This window comes from Neoarius graeffei, chromosome 24 (assembly GCF_027579695.1).
Source record: "Neoarius graeffei isolate fNeoGra1 chromosome 24, fNeoGra1.pri, whole genome shotgun sequence".
Taxonomy (NCBI): Eukaryota; Metazoa; Chordata; class Actinopteri; order Siluriformes; family Ariidae; genus Neoarius; species Neoarius graeffei.
Genome location: NC_083592.1, coordinates 17,626,112 through 17,647,803, shown reverse-complemented (window position 1 = coordinate 17,647,803; position 21,692 = coordinate 17,626,112). Strand labels below are relative to the sequence as shown.

The following is a 21,692-nucleotide window of genomic DNA, read 5'->3' as shown; positions in this document are numbered from 1 at the left end:
CCACCTGAGGCAGTGGCATCATTTTATATCCCATGGTCATCTTGACCACGGCTCCAGCCATGTAGAATTAGGTCTCCCTGCCCCTTGGTCATGTGCATGCTGGTATTTACAAACAGTGGTGCTGGAACAGAGCTGTCTGTTCAGTACCATTATGGGGAAAGTGCGGCGGTGCTGTCCTTTCAGCACCACTGTGGCAGCACAATGAGAAGGGCTTGCCTGCTTGTGTATGTGGGCCATGGGCCTGCAGACATCACAGTACCCCCCCCCCCCCCCAGCTCTGAGCCAGCTGCCAGGGAAGCTTGGGGCAGAGGAGAGGCTATTCACATTGCCATGGTGGACCCCCATCTGATGTTGTACCTGGAACAAGAAGTCTTGGAAAGAAAGGAACCACTGGGTTATACAGCTGTTAGAGTTATTTCCTTTGACCAGCCACTGTAATGGGGCATGGTCTGTGACAATTGTGAAATAACATCCAGCAAGGTAATACTTTAGCTCCTCAATGGCCAATTTGATAACCAGGGACATTTGCTCCACAACGGTGTAGTGCCGCTCAGCAGAGGTCAGATTTCTACTCATCTAAACGATGGGATGTTCCTCTCCACTGATCTCCTGTGAAAGTACTGCTCTCAGGTCCATCTCAGAGGAGTTGATGTGCAAACCTTTTTTGACTCTCCTTTCCTGGTTAGATCTGAGAGGAGGGAGACTAAAGAGGAGAAGTTAGGGACAAATTTCCCACTAGCCCAAAGAAGACACATATCTGTTTCTTGGTTGTGGGTTGGGGATAGGATTTGACAGCCTTCACTCTCTTTTCCTGAAGTTTCAACAATCCCCAACTGAAGTCGTAGCCCAGGGTGCCTCTGTTACCCCCAGATGGCATTTCTTGGGGTTTGCAGTTAGACTGGCCTTTTGGAGTTCATGCAGTACCCCTTGAAGATCAGAATCTGATTGGATGTTTACATCATCAAAGTAGGCAGCAGCATATGGGTGGTGGGGTTGCAGCACAATATTCATTCATTGCTGGAAGGTTGTAGATGATCTGTGGAGCCCAAAGAGTACTGCCAGTGTCTGGTGATGATACTGAAGCCAGTTTTGGGCTTGTCATCAGGTGAGAGTTGCCAGTAACCTTTTGTGGGATCCAAGGTGGCGATGAACTGGGCTCTCTCCAGGTGCTTGATAAGATCATTCACTCATGTTATGGGATAGCTGTCAAACTCTGATACTTGGTTCAGCTTCATGAAGTTATTACATAGGCAGAGACTTATGATGGGCTTGGGAACAACAATGACGGAGCTTGACCAGGGGCTGTTGGACTCTTTGATAATGCCATCCTAGAGCATGCAGGCTACTTCTACCTCAATAGCCTGATGGCAGGCCTCTGGGACCCAGTAGGGCCTTTGTCAAATTACCATTCCTGGTGGTGCTTAAATGTTGTGTTGAAATACATGTGTCCACCCAGACTCGGGTGAGAACATGTCACCAAACTGGTCCTCCAGTTCCTTGAAGTCCTGCATCTGAGTTGGGATGAACTTTCTTTTGTGGACCTACTCAGTAGATGGGGCACAGGTCCAATCCAGCATTTTAGAAGGTTTAACTGGGTCATAGCTCACTTACCTGGATGCTACATGCAATATTTTACTGGGCCTACACATTCCACAATGGTGTAAGGACCTTGCCAGTGGGCGAGGAACTTGCAGGTACTGTAGCACTGGGGAGGAACAGGAGCTTGCAGTCCACTGGCTGGAAATCACAAAGTTGGGCAGGGTACTCTTTGCTGCTCTCATTGGGCTGCCAGCATGTACTCTTTAACTATGGTGATCACCCACCCTATCTGCTCTTGCATGTCCTGCACATACTCAATGGTGGAGTGGAAGGGGGATGGCTGCTCCTCCCAGGCTTCTTTGGCCACATCAAGAAGACACCTGGGTCTTTGGCTAAACAGAAGCTTAGAACCTGGTGAACCTGGTGGAGGCTTGAGGAGTCTCCCGAATGGTGAACAGCACATAGGGCAAGAGCAGGTCCCAATATTTGCCGTCCTCATCCACAACTCATTGAATCAAACATTTGATTGTTTGATGGAGCCTCTTGATGAGTCCATTGGTCTCAGAGTGGTAGACGTTGGTCCAGAGGTGTTTCATCTGCAGCACAGGTGCGCCATCAGTTTTGAAATGAAGAGGGTGCACTGATCTGTGAGCAGGTCCTTGGGGATGTCAACTGAGCTGAAGAGGAGCATCAGTTCCTTGACTACGTTTTCCGATGTAGCCTTCCAGAGAGGGACAGCTTCAGGGTAGTGGGTAGTATATCACCATGATCACCATTATATTCATGGCTACAGGTGGACTATGGGAGCAGCCCTACCTGCAGTGGGCCAAGATCTCATCCTTGAGGCCAAGTTAGTCAGTAACATCTTCACTGGGGAAGGTATAATAGGCCCGATGAGCTTCACCAGCAAGGACTGAGTCCAAGCATTGGGCCAGTACCACTGTGGTCACCCTTCTCGGATAGCCACCATCAAAAAGATGCCCAGAAATGCATCAACGTCATTGTCAACTGTGAGCTTGGATAGCAGGTGCTGGGTGTTTCAGGAGAGGTCAGGGAGAGGAACTGCAGTGGCAGTTGTTGTATGTCTGGAGGTTCGTAGCTCCTGTGTCACCATGTGGAGGCCCTGGGCCATCTCTTAGGTGAGCTTGGCTTGCTGAATGCTCGTCTCAAGGAGCTATCACACTACTGGTTCCAAGGAGCAGGGGGTGTGGTCTTTGTCCATCTTCCATTGCATTTTTCCACCAGTGTAACAGGTTTAGCCATCTGGGGCAGGACACAGAATCAGGAGACCCAGATAAGGTGCAGAAAATAGTGTCAATTTATTTGCAAAGTGAGTGTTGGAAGGGGAAGATGGGAGTGTGTACATATTTTTGTGCTGGGTGAGAAGGTGTAGTCATGCAGTTGGGAGTAGCCAGGAAAGCTGCCACTCAGAGAAGGAGGGCTGCCACTCCCCTGGAGGGGAGCCGCTTCCTCAGGTGTGGATGAGAGAATCATCTGTGCAAGAGTCTGGAAGGTGTGAGAGAGAGAGAGAGAGAGAGAGAGAGAGAGAGACCAGATCAGCCACAGAGTCTCGTTCCTCATTACTCATCTGCCTGAGGCAGTGGCGCCCTTTTATATCCCATGGTCATCTTGTGGAGAGTGAGCGGAAGTGGCCCTCAGCAAATTCCAGCCATGTAGAGTTAGGCTGAGTCATGTGTGTGCTGGTGTTTACAAACAGTGGTGCTGTCCTTTCAGCACCATTGTGGGGAAATGGCTCTTCCCTCTCAGCACCACTGTGGCAGCAAGTGAGGAGCACTTGCCTGTTTGTGTGGGGGGGGGGGGGCCTGTGGACCTGCTGATGCCACAATGTGCACTGTGCTTCCTTTTTTTACTTCCACCTCCTGCCTTACCATGACTTATAAATCTCTGTGGTGGGTCAATACAAATCTGGAGGGTTTAGAAACAGTATTTGTGAGGATTAAAGCATACAGCATCTCTGAACTATATTAATCTCTGAACTCATTAATCAAAAGCTCAGTAAGTACATTCTGGGTTTCACAGCCTACAAAAAACATTCAGTTTCTGAGCAAGCTATACAAGCATAAACAAAAGCATTAAGTGTTTGAGCATTCTAGAAATGAACTGGATGTATTTAAAGTACTTAAATACTTAAAAAAATGCTAATGTGAACAATAAAACTTTTAATTTTGTCTGTTAGCATACTGTCATGCTAAGTGGCAACAATAGGGCTTATTAATTGTTAACCACATTAGCATCAGTTGATTTTAGGCTCATTATATATGAAGTTTTTTATTTTTATTTAACCTTTATTTTACCAGGTTAGTCTCTTGAGATATAAATCTCTTTTCCAAGAGAGACCTGGCCAAGATGGCAGTACAAATAGTTTCATAAAAAACATAAAAACATAAAACAATCAAACCCTAAAAAAAACACAAAAGACATAAAACAAATAAAGAACATTACAAACATTAAAAGGCATCACCTAAAACATCTAATTAAAACGTGCAATTATGAGTGGACTTGTGCTCTAAGGCTTTTATATAACCTATAAAATCATGCAAGGGAATGAAACGCTGTAATTTCAGATCTTTTTGCAGATCATTCCAAGCGGTGGGTGCAGCAAACATAAATGCTTTTTTGAACAACTCTGTCCGGGCTTGAGGTACATTCAATAAAATAAAATCATGAGACCTCAAACAACGTGAGCTCTGTTTAAAAGAAAGAAGCTCAGAAATGTAACACAGGAGTCTGCCAATTAAGGCCTTGTACAAAAAGATATAAAGGTGAGAGAGCCTGCGAGTTGACAGTGAGGGCAAGTTTACATTGGAATAAAGTGTGCAGCGATGAGTGAGAGGTCTGGAGTTTGTAATGAATCTTAAGGCACCATGATACACCGCATCTAACATATGGAGAGACTGAGTTGGGGCATTCATATAGAGCAGATCACCATAATCGATGATGGGTAAAAACGTTGCATCAACTAGCCTTCTTCTGGCACATGCAGTAAAACAGGACTTACCGGTATTCCTATAATAAAACCCTAGTTTTAGTTTTAGCTTCTTAACTAGGTTCTGTATGTGAGACTTAAAAGAAAGGTATTCATCAATTAAAAATCCAAGATATTTGTATGATGTAACTGCTTCAATTGAGTGACCCTGAGTAGTAGAAATAATAAGATCAGACTCTTTCCTTCTTGAGTTTGAGAAAACCATTAATTTGGTCTTATCAGCATTAAGAACCAGCTTTAGTTGATGTAACTGTGCTTGCACTCTATCAAAAGCAGTTTGCAGATACTCAAAGGCCTTCCTCACAGTAGCCGCACAACAGTAGATGACTGTATCATCTGCATAAAAATGAAAAGTTGCATTCTGAACATTTTCCCCCACACAATTTATATATATAGTAAATAGCAGTGGTCCTAGCACTGAACCCTGTGGGACTCCTTTGCAGACTGATAAAAATTGTGACGTCAAGCCTTCAGCTTGGGTAGCCTGAATTCTATCAGTCAGGTAGTTCACAAACCAGCCCACAGAATGCTGAGACATTCCTATACTAACAAGCCTCTTAACTAACATGTTATGGTCGACTGTATCAAATGCCTTAGAGAGATCAATGAAAAGAGACACACAATGTTTCTTATCATCAAGTGCTTTGACTATATCATTTACCACTTTAATAGCTGCAGTTGTAGTGCTATGATTTTTCCTAAAACCAGACTGATGCCTAGATAATACTGACTGAGTGACTAGGTACTCTTTCACTTGCTCACTGATTAATGATTCATATACTTTAGCCAAGGCTGAAAGTTTAGATATGGGTCTATAGTTATTGGGCATGGCTGGGTCACCTCCTTTTAAAAGTGGTAAGACATAGGCAGATTTCCATACCTTGGGAATTATGTTAGTGACCAGTGAAAGATTAAAAATATGTGTAACAGGTTCAGCTATAATATCCGCTGCTAATTTCAAGAAGAAAGGTTCCAAATGATCTGGACCAGCAGGTTTTCGGGGATTTAATTCTCTCAGGGCTTTGTGAACACTAGAAATAGAAAAGGGGCTAAAACAGAAACTATTGTCAACAGTAGTAAAAATATCTGTTTCAGTCTCCAAACCCACGAGGGTTACAGGGGTAACAGAATCAAACAAGAATCCAGAGGATATAAAGTGTTCATTAAAACAGTTTAACATTTCTAATTTGTCAGAACTAGTCACACCATTCATGACCAAGGACAAAGGAAGACCTGTTGGTTTAGTAGATGTAGATAGTGACTTAATGGTTTGCCAAAATTTCTTGGGGTCATTTAGATTCCTAGCTGTCTCAGAAAGATAAAATTCAGCTTTTGCTTTTCTAAATTGTGAGGTAAATCTATTTCTCAGCTGTCTAAAATGAAGCCAGTCTTCTTTAGCATTTAATTTCCTAGCTTTAGCCCAGGCCACATTTCTCTCGTGAAGTAAGTTAGAGATCTCTGAGGTAAACCAAGGATTATCCCGCTCTTTAATTCTAAATTTATGAATAGGTGTGTGTCTATTAAGAATGCTCAGAAAATTGTTCTGAAAAAAGGACAAGGCAACTTCTACATCATCTATCAAGGCAACTCTATTCCAATCAACAAAGAATAGATCATGCAAAAAACCCTGTTCAACAAACATTTTCATATTTCGCCTCTCAACAAAACGAGGTTTCAACTTATGGCCCTTTTCCACTACCCTTTTTCAGCTCACTTCAGCCCGACACGGCTCGTATTTCGACTACCTCAGAGCGGCGCGACTCAGCTCGCTTCAGCCCTACTCAGCACCCAAAACTTGCACCGTTTTGGAGTGGGGCTGAAGCGAGCCAAACCGAGCCGAGTGGGGCTAGGAGCGTGAGGAGACACTCCCCTGTGCACTGATTGGTGAGGAGGAGTGTCCTCACATGCCCACACACGCCCCGCGAGCACGCTGGGATCTGTCAACACCGTAAACCCGGAAGAAGAAGAATTACGAATTACAAGAATTTCTGAAGCCTTATGCGCCTCGCCTCATCTATACGCTCTTGCCAGTATCTGTTGGCGTTGTCGGTGACAACAAGCCACAGCACCAAGACCAGCAACACTAACGACTCCATGTTTATTGTTTACTCTCCTGGTCATGAGACTACCGCTTAAAAGGTCACTGATGTCACTGTTTGCGCCGCCTAACGACATCATGTGATGTCCACCCACTTTCGCTAACTCTACCCAACGTGTCCACCCACTTCCAGCCAGCACGGTTCAGCGCGGTTGTAGTCGAAATGCAACTCCAACAGCCCCACTCAGCTCGACTCAGCCCAACTCAGCACGGCACGGCTCAGCCCAACTCAGCCGCGTTGGTAGTGGAAAAGCGGCATTAGGTACCTTAGCATCCCTAACAGCAGCAATCACACAGTGATCACTCACATCATTTGCAAAAACACCTATTGTAGAGTATTTACAAGGGGCATTGGTCAAGATTATATCAATGAGTGATGATTTCTCAGGATATTTAGGATTTATTATATATGAAGTTTGCAGAGGAAAGTGAAGTCAGCATACTTTACTGTGTGCATATAGACCCCTTTCACATGACGTCACCGCGCCGCGAGATTTTGTTAGGCACTATATTGGAAGACCAAGTACATGCACTCACAATATAAAACAAAGTACGAGCGAGAGTAAAGTGACACGATGGATGATAATTCGGGTTATGTGAGTACATTACCAGTTGCAGAAAGGGCACGGTATGTGGAGAAACTGGCTGTGATTGATGGGTTTGACCCATATGATAAGACTCAGAAAAAATTATGTGAATCCAAGCACACAGTTTAACGCAAAAGTTCGTTTATATCCAGACCTTGTCAGCTGTCAGATTTATGTTAATGGACCCGGTAAGCTGGTAAATAATATTTATTTATTTATTTATTTATTTATTTATTTTTCTTTACCAAATTCTAACAGAAAACGAGAGCGCCTGAAAGGGAAAACCGAGCCGAGCCGCCTCACGGCTGTAATGCAAATTGCTTTCCTCCTCGGTATACAAGTGCGCTTCCATGGCAGGGAAAAAGAAACTACATTCTGCCGCCTATGTAGTCCCCTATTTAAACAAATAGGAGTCATTCAGGATTCAGCCATGTTTTTGCTCCGTTTTTACTCGACCAAAGTTATACAGTATTATGAGCTTTAAATTGCATAAATAAAACCATTTGGTGAAACTTTGAAGAAGAGATTGTACTAGTTTAAAGTTTTTACCGAACGTTTTCATGTCGACTCCAATTAATACACTAGTAGAATCGATGACTAGTTTAGTAGGCCAAAACTTTTTTCAATTTTTGACTGTACCAGCCTGAAAAAACTTGCGACAGTCAAATGGAAAAAAAGCAAGCTGGTCATGTTGTACTGGACTAATCTATGACTGATGAGTATAGTAAGTGATACTAGTACTGATACAATAAAACAGACGACTGTAATCTGGTAGGCAGCACGATTTATATTATTTCTCCGTGTCAGATACATAAGGAGGACCGGACACCAATTCTGCCATCTGTTTGCTACCCAGACATTGTAAACTATTTGTTGTTTACACCCAGTGCCTACACTGCTGATGACTTGAAAGCCTAAAAAGGGCTACAGGCTTACAATTATGTTGTTAGTGGCTTGGGTCGTGATATTACAGCTGTTATTAAGAATAACCTACACATAGTTATGGCCAAGGTAATCTTGTTGATATTTATCTTTTAATAATATATCTTTTCAGTTGAAAAATTAATAATTTTTGTTATTATTAAGGTATCCATAATTTAGGTTAATTTATCCAAATTATACATATGTATTTATGATATATGCCTACACAACAACTATGTTTTATTTATATAATAGGAGGGAGAGCAAGCCCCAAACCATCCTAAATTATTATTATTATTATTATTAAATTGTAGAAGTCTGGGAGGCTTGCTCCTCATACAGTTATCAACTTGAGGCCAATTTAGCATGTTTTAAATCTGAATTTCTTGCGTTTGCTTACCTCAAAGTGTCCGCAGATCATGCACAGACTTATCCATTATATCCACAGTTTTTTGTCAAGTCTCACACAGGTTTCTTTCAAGTCTACTATTGGGCCAATAAATCATAAATAAAACAGCTCAGATTTGTTTGTTTAAGTCGTTTGCCACTCCACTTTATTCTCGTGGGTTCACATACCGCTGCCGTTATTTCCCGTTGGTCTTCCAAAATGGCGCAGGGTCTGTTTACTTCTGGTTTCGGGTGACGTCAGTGAAAGGGGTCATAGTGCTGTGCACAGTAAAGTACAGTAGATTTCATGAGTATGCAGCATGCAACATGCAGAAGCACATGCTCAGTACAGCACCAGCAGTGATGTGAAATCTGCATGGCATGCCAGAGACACGTGAATCAAAGGATAAACATATTCTAAGGTCTTGTAACAACAGCTGACATAGCTGTGCACCTTTATACAAGAATGCATTTCTGTGAAATGTCTTTCTATAAGACTGTCATTAAAAAAATTAAATATCAGGTGTAGGACCAAGTGTAGCAACGACACTGACATCTGGATTATTAGAACATTAGAAGCCATTCAGAATAGAAAGATAATGAAAAAAGATCACTAAAAACATAGATTACTTTATGCAGAATATGAGACACAACTCAAGACATTTAATAGACGGTAAAATAGTCCTTGGGGGTTACAAGATTGATTCTTGGCATCAAGAGACCCCTTCTGGTGGCCTGCATTTACTACAGCTGCTTTTATTAACATGAAAAAGTGTATGGTGTACAGCCTTGTTGTTGCTCTGGGTCAGTCATTAGTGTGTGTTTGTGAGAAAAATGATCAACATTGTCAGCATCTATCATAGATAATTGGTACAGTCACTGCAACATCCTCTGTTTGATTCTTTGCTGATTTGTCACCGTGCATTCTCCATTTATCTTGCTCATTTCTTTGTTTCTTCATTTTATTCTTTCTGATGGGGTGAGTGGTCTCTGGACTCAGAGGGGGATAATATTAGCAATGTGAGAAAGGTCCAACCTCACATGTCCGGTGTCAATGAAGGAAGGCTGTGTGAGGTTAGACCTATCCCACACGGCTTGTATTCTTCCCAGCGGAGAGACCACCAACCTGCCATCCCACCCTTCATCACCATTATCCTCAGCATCATGGGCACTTATTAATATATTATGTCCTTGTATACAGTGGCAAAATAGGATGTTTTGTTTTCTTCAGTGAAGTATCATTTGACACCCACAATACCAAGGGCATCAGGATCTAGTGGATCTGGTTCTCTGGGGTGTGTGATACTACATAATGAAGCCTCCACTATGAGGTCTACTCTGTTCTTTCTTCCCTCTACAGAATGGACTCAATGGATTACATTTGGCCTCAAAAGAAGGTCATGTTAAAATGGTGCTGGAACTACTGCACAATGGCATTGTACTGGAGACTACAACAAAGGTAAAGAGACTTCTGCTTATCCATACAGCTCTAAATTCTAGGGCTAATACATAAAATATGACTTTTTTTACCCTTACTTCAGCCTTTGAAATCAGACCTTGGTCTCATTTTAAAACACTTTTTTCTGTTCCTGCACAGAAAGGCAACACTGCCCTCCACATTGCTGCATTGGCTGGACAAGAGCAAGTGGTCACAGAGCTAGTTAACTATGGAGCTAATGTCAATGCCCAGTCCCAGGTTAGATTAATAAAAAGCCATTGGGTGCAGTAAGTCCAGTAAATGGCACTTTCATTTAATGCTCAGATAATGGATAATAACTGCAATATCATATTATTATCAAATAATTTACAGATCAGCATTAATGGGTAATTCACAGAAATACAGCAAAAATTGATAATTTTTTAAAATTTCTGTTCATTACAATAGAAGGGCTTCACTCCACTCTATATGGCAGCACAAGAGAATCATCTAGAGGTCGTGAAGTTCCTCTTGGACAATGGAGCCAATCAGAGCATTCCAACTGAGGTATTTTTGAATTTGGTGTATGTTTATAGATGGCAGCATGGGTGCACAATGGGTAGTGTTACAGGGTAGTCCTATAGCTCCATGGTCCCCAGTTTGATCCTGAGCTCAGGTTACTGTCTGTTTGTAGTTTTGCATGTTCATGTGTCTGTGTGGGTTTCCTCTGGAATTTCTGCTTTGCTCCCACCTTCCAAAAGCAGGCTTGTAGGTGTATTAGTAACTCTAAATAGCCTGTAAGAGTGAACAAGAGTGTAAAAGTGTATGGAGCCCTGAGATGGACTTCCATCCCATCCAGGGTGTATTTCTGCCTCATGCCCAGTGTTCCCAGGATAGGCTCCAGATCCAGTGTAACCCTGACCAAGCTAACAATCTTACTGAAGATGAATTAATTTATGTTTGTGAAAACAGAAAACTCACCGTATGAAAAACAATGATGATATCTTCCTTTTTTGTCTCACCATCTCTTAGGATGGCTTTACTCCATTAGCTGTGGCTCTTCAGCAGGGTCATGAGAATGTAGTGGCCCTGCTAATCAATCATGGCACCAAGGGAAAGGTTCGCCTCCCTGCGCTGCACATAGCAGCACGCAATGATGACACTCGCACTGCTGCTGTGCTTTTGCAGAATGATCCCAATCCTGATGTACTAAGCAAGGTTTGTGTGTGTGTGTGTGTGTGTGTGTGTGTGTGTGTGTGTGTGTGTGTGTGTGTGTGTGTGTGTGTGTCAGTTTGCTGCTTCTTTTTCCTGAATCAAAACAAAGGCAAATCTCCATGGCTCAGTCATAATTTCATAGACATGCATCAATGGCTGCTCTTAGGGCAAAATGTTCCTGTCTGTATAATAAGAGGTTGTACTATATCTGTTTTATATGGTTTAATTTCCCATGACTCCTTGCAGACAGGCTTCACGCCACTCCATATTGCAGCACACTATGAGAATGTGAACATTGCCCAGCTGCTGATAAACAGAGGAGCCAATGTGAACTTCACTCCCAAGGTATCATTCTTGAATGCATCCCTAAGCCTCTCATGTTGCCTTTACATTACAGTTTACAACATACACCTATCTAAACTGTCTTTCTTTCAGAATGGGATTACACCTTTGCACATTGCATCCAGGAGGGGGAACGTGGTCATGGTCAGGCTTCTGCTGGACCGTGGAGCAACAATTGATGCCAAGACTAAAGTAAGGATGAACTGTGAAACAATGCAAAATTTTGACTTTGATATGTTGCATTAAAGTTTACATTGACAGTGTTTAACTGGCTTACAGTGACTTACAGAAGTGATTTGTAGTTCTAGTCTTAATAGGTCAGGGTCTTAGAATACTATCAAACTAAAAATTCTGTTATACATAGACAAGAGAGATACACAAAATGTACAGCACAAAGAGAAAAACATGATAAAGGAACAACACATTAAAAACTGTCACGTGTTATTAAAGACATTTTCAACTTTTTCTTCTGACATCAAATGACCTTCAGATTATTTTGCTGTTTTTCTTTGATATTATTATTATTATTATTATTATTATTATTATTATTATTATTATTATGCATACAGGATGAGCTGACTCCACTTCACTGTGCTGCCAGAAATGGTCATGTTAGAATAATTGAGATCCTGCTGGACCAAGGAGCCCCCATACAAGCCAAGACCAAAGTAAACATACATACAGATAGTGTTCCAGTTTTAACATTCACACATAATATACGCAGACATAATATACACTGCTCATGTGATAAAGCCATGCATGACTTAAGGAAATTTAAATTTTAATAGCAAAGCCTACCTTCATGTGTGTTATTTATTATTCTTCACTCCACATACAGAATGGTCTCTCTCCAATCCACATGGCGGCTCAGGGGGACCACATGGACTGTGTGAGACAGCTCTTGCAGTATAATGCTGAGATTGATGATATAACACTAGACCACCTGACACCTCTACATGTGGCAGCACATTGTGGACATCACCGTATGGCCAAAGTGCTACTAGACAAAGGAGCCAAGCCAAACACCCGTGCACTGGTCAGCTCCTATACAGCTCCTTACAATGCAAATATATACATGTGTATGCTCATTGAAATAGAATATGTTGAGCCACAGTGTACATGTTTTACTTTTCATATTTAATTATGCTTTCATGGTCTGTGCAGAATGGCTTCACACCTCTCCACATAGCCTGTAAGAAGAATCACATTCGTGTCATGGACCTACTCTTAAAACACTCCGCGTCCTTGGAAGCTGTGACAGAGGTAAGAAATTGGAAAATATTTTTGTCAGTAACAAAGCAGCAAATTGTTTAAAGAACAGGTACACGGGAGCTAAATTTAGGTTTTAGGAGGTCAGGGAATCCAGATTCTTTCACCGCTGTCCATAATGTGTAAAGGGTTGTTCAATGAATGTGTAATTCATGGAACTCTCAACATAATATGGATATGTGATTAAAATAATTGTGTTCAAAGCACTCAATATATTTATCTACTGTTGGGTGGCCAGTCATTTTCATCAAAATTAAAAATGATCAAAATATCTTCTGATTCATTTCTAGCAATTACATTCTCATGAGTTTTGAAAGGAGGCAGATAATAGTAATTACTTCTGGCCATCAGTATCTCACACACCTCTGAACTGAGGTTCAGTATCTCACAAACTGCTGAACTGAGGATATCATGAGCAAATCTACACCATTACATAGCTAGCTAGATAAAGAGATAATTAGGCAACACTTCAGTGGTGCATTTTGAGTGAACTTAGCAACAACCTGTTGGCCAAAGTATAACCATCATAATTTCACAGATTTACTATTAAATATAATTAAAATCTATTCATCTAGGGCGGCACGGTGGTGTAGTGGTTAGCGCTGTCGCCTCACCGTAAGAAGGTCCGGGTTCGAGCCCCGTGGCCGGCGAGGGCCTTTCTGTGTGGAGTTTGTATGTTCTCCCCGTGTCCACGTGGGTTTCCTCCGGGTGCTCCGGTTTCCCCCACAGTCCAAAGACATGCAGGTTAGGTTAACTGGTGACTCTAAATTGACCGTAGGTGTGAATGTGAGTGTGAATGGTTGTCTGTGTCTATGTGTCAGCCCTGTGATGACCTGGCGACTTGTCCAGGGTGTACCCCGCCTTTCGCCCGTAGTCAGCTGGGATAGGCTCCAGCTTGCCTGCGACCCTGTAGAACAGGATAAAGTGGCTAGAGATAATGACATGACATGACATGACATCTATTCATCTAGCTTGCGATCTCATACAAAGTGGGCTAGCTCACTATGACTTCCTAGCTATGCAACAAAGTGCAGAAAAATACACCACAATAAAAAAAAATGCAATGGTTTAAAAGTCACAGGGTGAGGATTGAGGGAGTGGTGTTGGGTGCCAGAGACATTAGAGAGATTTGATCTCTCTAGATTTGATATTTTTAAGCCTGTGTTGCTCACACATCTGTAACATGGCATCAACAGTGAATGAGAAGAAGCATGTGAAATAGAGTGTTGGGTGTAATAAATGTGAACAAGGTGGATTATTTACTCCATAATCCTAAATGCCTTTGGAGAAGAAACTTAAATTAGATTGAGTAAGCATGCATTGTCCAATCAAAGTACAAATTAATGCACAAAAGGACAGATGACAGAACCATAAGTCTGATGTTTTTGGACTGAATGAAAGGGTTATAACTTCTCTGTTGAACATGTTTGGTATTCAGAGGAAACAGGGTACCAGTAGGACATGATGGACTTGAAACACTTAAAATCATGAATGCAGCTGCCTATCGGCCTCCGTGTGTGTGTGTGTGTGTGTGTGTGTGTGTGTGTGTGTGTGTGTGTGTGTGTGTGTGTGTGTGTGTGTGTGTGTGTGGTGTGTGTGTGTGTGTTTGGGTGTGTAACAGTCAGGGCTAACCCCACTTCATGTGGCCTCCTTCATGGGTCATCTGAACATAGTGAAGATCCTGCTGCAAAAAGGAGCCTCTCCAAATGCTTCAAATGTGGTGAGTCACAAAACCTCATACAATAAATCTGTAAGTGGTACATTTTTTCATTTTAGCTGATATTTCTTAGAAAATTAATAAGTGTTTCTCTTTGATCATCCAGTGGACTATTGCAAACTCCTGCATTTAATGAGAGCTTTTTCTCCTACAATAACTGTCAGTTTAGTCACACATAACCTGACAATACAGTAAACTGAGTGATGTGTGCATCGTTCAGTCGGAAACAATCTGCCCTGAATCGTTTCTTTAACTTTGAAACAGATTAATTGTTTTTATTTTTGTAGAAAGTGGAAACACCCCTGCACATGGCATCCCGAGCAGGTCACTGTGAAGTCGCAGAGTTTCTGCTGCAAAATGCGGCTCCAGTAGATGCCAAAGCCAAGGTACAGAGATCCTCCACCCAACACAGTTATTATTATAAACTTTATTACAGGCTCTAGGCCCAATAACAAGGCATACACATACATAAAAAAAAAAGACACAGATACATACAAACATATTATCAGTCATGACAGTTTTAACAGGCATCCATACCAATGTTTCCACAAATATGACTGATATCTGACAGAGCTGCATCTGGGGCTTGTGAGAGTCATTATAATACAGTTTTGAGACTTATCCAGCCGAAACATGAACTTAAACATTAGGTTCCTCAAGAGAGCCTGTAAAGAGCTTAGACCTGAATCACAAAACAGTTTACTAGCACTACAACTCCTGGGCTTTTCAGCAATATCCTCAGACAGTCATTATATGCTACCTGGAGTTTACAAAGAGTCTCTTTTTTGTAACTGGCCCATAATGGGGCTGCATACATAGGGGTACAATAGGCACGAAACAAGCTTATTTTCACATCATCAGAACAGTAGTGAAATTTTCTTACTAACATGTTTGCTTGAACATACAACATTCGTCTCTGCCTATACATATCATCATCATCTTCCAACTTGTCAGTGATGATGTGCCCAAGATATTTTATACAGCTTGATACACATAATAATTGTCCTGAAAGGTAAAACATTGGAAAGGACACTTTATGATCCTCCTTGGTCCTACATATCAGCACAACACTCTTTTTTGCATTATACTGTACATCAAACTCAACACCATACTCAGAGCATATATTCAGGAGCTGCTGGAACCCAACAGTGCTGGGTGACATAATAGCCAGATCATCTGCATACATCAGATGGTTTAAGACAGTATTCCCTATCAGGCATCCTGTCTTACACATACCCAATTGTTTGGACAAACTGTCCATGTAAAGGTTGAACAGAGCAGGGGATAGAAGTCCCCCTTGTCTCACTCCATTACTGACACTGAAGGGAGAGGATAGACTATTTCCCCATTTCACCTGCATATGTTGTCTAGCGTACCATTAAACCAGAATACGTATGATGCATCCAGTTACACCTCTAAGCATGAGTTTAGTAAAGAGCTTATGGTGATTCATTCTGCCGAATGCCTTAGAAGCATCAATAAACCCCAGAAATACTGTTGAGCCATTTTTCCTATAGGATTCAACAGTTTCTTTCAAGGCATATATACAAATTGTGGTATGTGCATAGGCTTAAAACCAAATTGATTTTCTGTGGTATAGATAAACTCACACAGTCTGTCTAGCAGCATCTTCTCTAAAACCTTGGAAAGAATGCTGGCTAAGGCAATGGGCCTGTAGTTGTCCAAACTACCTATTTTACCTGCCTTGTCCTTTATAACTGGCACTAATGTAACTGTGAGCATAGTGTCAGGTAGCACCCCATGTGTCATCAGTCCTGTGAAGCAAATAGACAACAATGCTGCAATTCTGGGGCTGGCTAATTTAAGATGTTCAGCAGTGATATTATCATTGCCACTAGATTTATTATCGGCTAGTTGCTCTATAGCATGAGAAGCTTCATTAGGTGTAAAGTGAATCATTTCCTCATTTAGCTTGCCTACACAATAGGGTTCACTTTTGATGCAATTAAACAAAGCTGCATAGTGTTGTCTCCACCGCTCTGCTATATTATCTGCACCAGATACACCTTCAATGTGGCATGATAGTACTGCTTTAGCTCTATTTGTAATTTTTACCTCTTTCCAGAACTCAATGACATTGTTACCAAGCAGGTTTTGGGCCATAGAATGAGCTCTTAAGGCTTGCTCATACTTCTCAACAAAGTGCACTGCATATTTATATCTAGCATTGGCAAGTTTCTTATGCTCCAAGTCTGGTCCATGTTTAGGCCTACCAGCTATAACCCAGGCCCTATGAGCCATCTTAGCAGCTTCTTGATGGTCAGCCACATACTTTTTCCAACCAGGCTTGATGTTGTTAGCCCTTTTGGGGTGAGTATGTAGAGGTCTACTGGACTCGTGTATAGCACTCACTATGCTGTTGTACATTTTACAAAGATCATTACAATGAGTAACATCATCACAGTTAATATCTGAACATAAAATAGCATTCATTGGCAGCTGTAACTCCCTTAAGAGAACATCTGACCTCCAACAATAATATAAAACATCCTCTTTGGATAGTTTAGCCCAATTTACTTTGGTCCCATTGGCGCCATCTTGTGTTAATCTGCTGTAGTCAGGTAAGTTATCAACATTTATCATCATAGAGAAAGGCAAGTGATCAGTGGTAGTGAGCCCATACAAAATTTCTACTTTTTCCAAACTTTCATGAGCATCAGCTGTACAGACTACATGATCCAGCCAGGACGTTGTGTGCCATGCTTCACTGATATAAGTAAAACTATCTACAGGGAGTAATTTCATACTGGAAAAAAACAGTTTACTGTCATGACAAAACTGCATCAAATGCCGACCAAAGAGACATTTCTCATCAGAAATATCTGCATTAAAATCACCCATCACAAAAACATTTGCACATGTACACTCCTTAATATAAGAATTTAAAAATGCCAATCTATTCATATATTCATCTTCATTTTTATAGCAGTCATATGGGGTATAAACATTTAAAATAATAAAAACATTCATATCATGCACAATTTTAATTGCGATACACCAGTCCACCTCTAATCTAATAACACTAATCATTGGATCATATTTCTTGCGCCACAAAATGGCCACACCTCCAGGAATTCTACCGTGCAGCACTTGACTGCTCAGACCTGTTGTGGACTCTCCTACTCCATGAAAGTCACTGTTTACAGAATTAAGTTTATCAAGGTCCTGTTTGGCTAAAAATGTCTCTTGCAAACAGAGAATGTCAGTGGTCTCCAGTAGCTGGTCAACAACAGCACGATGTGCTCTGTCCCCAGCAGACTGTCCTAGGCGTAAGCCTCGTGAGTTGTAAGACACCACTCTGATCATCATCACTGTGGCTAACACTGGGCATCATACACCCCAGCCCCCATTGAAGGCACATTCATCACTGCCTGTAGCCCCACTGTGGGCTTGGGTTTACATGCCTCATAGAATCCACGCACAAAAGTGCCTTCAGGCCACAGCTCTGGGTTATACATTTCACTCACGTCTTTACATTCTGCAGTTATTTTAAATGAACTGAACCGACTTTGCACAGTTTCTAACTTTTGACAGGTTATCTGGCGTCCAAGTTTATTTTCCATATAACTAGTCAAAGTCTCAGAGTCTACACCAGGTGAAAATTTTGTTGCAAACACACTCACCAGCTTAGACTTTATGACTTGAATATCTCCACCAGTACCAGTCCCAACAATACCACCAGTCTTCTTTCCTTTGGGATGATTCAGGCAAGGCTTGGTGTTAACAGCAGCATTTACAGGAACCTGTTTACGTCGGTTGTTGCTCCTAGTGCCCTGGACCAGGATCCAGGGTGAGGTAGCAGCCACTTCACTCCATGCCACATTAGGATGTACCTTTGCAGTGCATGTTGGTCCATCCAGGCTCGAGGCAGAATTCTCCACCTTCTGGCTTGAGTCTTCCTCACTGATCTGGCACTCCATACCATCTTGGGTCTTCTCACAGGCTTGATGAATGGACACTCTCTGACTTGTTCCAGACTTGTTGGTTTGGAAAGTAGGCCCTTTGTCCTGATTTGCTCTAGGCTGTTCAATAATGTCCAGACGTTGGTTTATGTCTGCAGTGATGATTCGCAGATCATTGCAGATGTTAGTCTGCAAGGACACAGCCTGTTTCATGGTGTTAATATCTGCACTCAGTTGTTCAATCTTACCAAGCAGACACGAAACATCAAGGCTGCTAAAAGTCACAGGTGGTAATTCATCAAGATGGTGGGAAACAAACCGAGGAACGTTTTCACCAGCTTCATTAAGGACTTCAACTCCTAACATTCTTTGAATCTTTTTGTGGCCCATTATAAGCCACAAACTTGCGAGTGGTACCAGGGCATAACTCAAAGAGCAGTTTGGTAGAATTTGTAATCCATTCTGATCCAAAATGGTCCACAGCCATCAAAACAATCTCATCCTGTTTCACAGTTTTGATCTTAATAAAAAGAAAGTTTAAAAACTCATCTTCCACAATGACCTCTCCTGAATCTGTGCGATAGATTTTAGGTTTTATTCGAATTTTGCTTCTGCCAAAATTCAGTTATGTTTCCTACTAGTTTTATTTTGCTAGAACTGAGCAACGTACCAAAAAAAATCATAAGCTGTTATAAAAAATTTGGTAATTTGTTATAAAATTTGTTAATAATTGTAAATTGCAAATGTGCAATAATACACAGGTTAATACTGACACCAGTAATAAATATTGAGCACCTTGTGAGTGCCAAATCTTTTCTTTCCCATAAATAAAAAAAGTTGCATTGCAGTTATACTGTATATTGTACATAATGCCATGATTCATCACCTGAGTCTTTACTGCATGATGATAATTGAAAGATGTCATTCATGCCTCCTCACATAGTAACAGTACATGCACAAGTATTTAAGATCAGTGATGAACTTGGCTAGGGAGAACATCAGTGTTGGGGAAGTTACTTTGCAACTGCAAGTGTTATTTTGCAATTGCAATTTGCAGACTACAGAAAAGGGGGACTTTACATTTGCTATGGAACATCATTTTCAGGTTACTTGAATGCTAGTAGTGCTTCCCTTTTCAGCAGATGCTTGATGGATTTTCCACCATTGTGTATTTTTTGCAAAATAAAAAAAATGTAATGGAGTTTGTTTTTCCTTATTTAAGCCATATTAAGCAAGAAAAATACATTATTTTTAATGTATTAGTAATAATTCATGCAGTAGAGGACAGTATTTTCGACAGTATTTTCATTTCTGGTTAATTTCATTACTAACAAATGTATCTCTGACTCATAAACACTGATAAAAATGACCATGGACATTCAATAATCATGATAATTATGTATCCTCTCTAGGTGTAGTGCAATGATGTTATTCCCTTGATAGGTCTTTGAGGTCTGGGTGCAATAATGTACATTCTATGCTAATTAGAATATTTAATTTGAGTCCTGGTGCATACAACAGTTGATTTGATTCAAAAATATCATTGAACTAATGTGAATGTGAAGAGCAGCATGATGGTGCAGTGGTTATCACTGTCACGTCACAGCAAGAAGGCTCTGGGTTTGAACCTCATGACTGATTGGGCCTTTCTGTGTGGAGTTTGCATGTTTTCCTTGTGCATGCATGGGTGACTGCATGAGTTTCCTCTGGGTGCTCCAGTTTCCTCCCACAATCCAAAGACATGCAGATTAATTTCAAGTGGCTACTCTAAATTTCCCATGAATGTAAATGGTTGTTTGTTTCTGTGTTAGCCCTACAATAGATTGGCCAGGGTGTATCCCCACACACCCCTCGCCTGAAGTCAACTGTGACCCTGACAGATAAGCAGTATAGATAGTGAATACATGGTTATGTGAAAAGGTAAAAAAGTAGCAAGGTAGAGTAACAAAATTCTACACACTACTTGGTGAGAATGTAGCTTTCAATACTGGAGAACATGGCCTGCTTTCATGTATTTATTATGTGACTTCCAAATGATTGAAAGACTCCATGCTTCATTTAGGACGACCAGACCCCTTTGCACTGCGCTGCCCGCATGGGTCACAAAGAACTAGTGAAGCTCCTGCTGGAGCACAAGGCCAATCCAAATTCTACTACCATGGCTGGACACACTCCACTGCACATCGCTGCCAGAGAGGGGCACACACAGACTGCCCGGATCCTCCTTGACATGAATGCCCAGCAGACCAAGATGACGAAAGTAAGGTTAAGCTCCTGTCTGTCCTTGGTTTTCTGTTCAGAATAGCATAAGGCTTCTGATCTCATCAAATGCCAGTTAACTTTACATGATATCAGTTGGCACAACTAGTTTGAAAACCATAAGATGAAAACTATAAATAAAGCATATATTGTTTAAATGGCTATATTAATTCTCCTTTTAATATGGCATCTTTGTAGAAAGGCTTTACTCCTCTCCATATGGCTGCAAAATATGGAAAGGTGGATGTGGCAGAGTTGCTTCTTGAGAGAGGGGCAAACCCCAATGCTGCAGGCAAGGTGTGTGTACTTTCAGGAGTACCAGGTAGCTAAAGTAACTTATCCACATTACACCAATCAGCCATGAAATTAAAAACACTGATAAGTGATGTGAATAACATTGATTATCTCATTACAGTGGCACCTGTCAAGGGGTGGAATATATTAGGTAGCAAGAGAACAGTCAGTTCTCAAAGTTGATGTGTTGGAAGCAGGAAAAATGGGTAAGTGTAAGGATCTGAGTGACTTTGACAAGGGCTAAATTGTGATGGCTAAATGACTGGGTCTGAGCATCTCCAAAATGGCGCTCTCAGTATGCAGTGATTAGTACCTACAAAAAGTGATCCAAGGAAAGACAACCAGTGAACCGGCAACAGGGTAATTGGCAGCTAAGGCTCAGTGATTCACATGGGGCAAGAAGGCTAGCCCATATGGTCCAATCCCACAGAAGAGCTACTGTACCACAAACTGCTGAAAAAGTTAATGCTGACACTTTTCTATTTTAGCCAGCATTAACTTTTAAATGGACTAGCCTTCGTGTCCCATGCAAATCAATGAGTCTTCGACACCCATGACCCTGCTACCAGTTCACCAGTTGTCCTTCCTTGGGCCACTTTTTGTAGGTACTAACTACTGCAGTACTAGGAGCACCATTTTGATGTGATCATTTAGTCATCACAGTTTGGCCCTTGTCAAAGTCACTCAGATCCTTACGCTTGCCCATTTTTCCTGCTT

General features: G+C 41.5%; 1 protein-coding gene across 1 annotated transcript in view; it reads left to right on the top strand.

Annotated features, from left to right (window-relative positions):
• Positions 1 to 21,692, top strand: part of LOC132872204 (ankyrin-1-like) — a 265,115-nt gene that overhangs the window by 197,037 nt on the left and 46,386 nt on the right. The window contains exons 4-16 of the mRNA XM_060906840.1: positions 9,900 to 9,998; positions 10,137 to 10,235; positions 10,425 to 10,523; positions 10,989 to 11,174; positions 11,418 to 11,516; positions 11,607 to 11,705; positions 12,083 to 12,181; positions 12,352 to 12,549; positions 12,678 to 12,776; positions 14,404 to 14,502; positions 14,787 to 14,885; positions 20,485 to 20,682; positions 20,880 to 20,978. Coding sequence (XP_060762823.1) covers positions 9,900 to 9,998; positions 10,137 to 10,235; positions 10,425 to 10,523; positions 10,989 to 11,174; positions 11,418 to 11,516; positions 11,607 to 11,705; positions 12,083 to 12,181; positions 12,352 to 12,549; positions 12,678 to 12,776; positions 14,404 to 14,502; positions 14,787 to 14,885; positions 20,485 to 20,682; positions 20,880 to 20,978 — 1,572 coding nt within the window. The remainder of the gene's footprint in view (positions 1 to 9,899; positions 9,999 to 10,136; positions 10,236 to 10,424; positions 10,524 to 10,988; positions 11,175 to 11,417; positions 11,517 to 11,606; positions 11,706 to 12,082; positions 12,182 to 12,351; positions 12,550 to 12,677; positions 12,777 to 14,403; positions 14,503 to 14,786; positions 14,886 to 20,484; positions 20,683 to 20,879; positions 20,979 to 21,692) is intronic.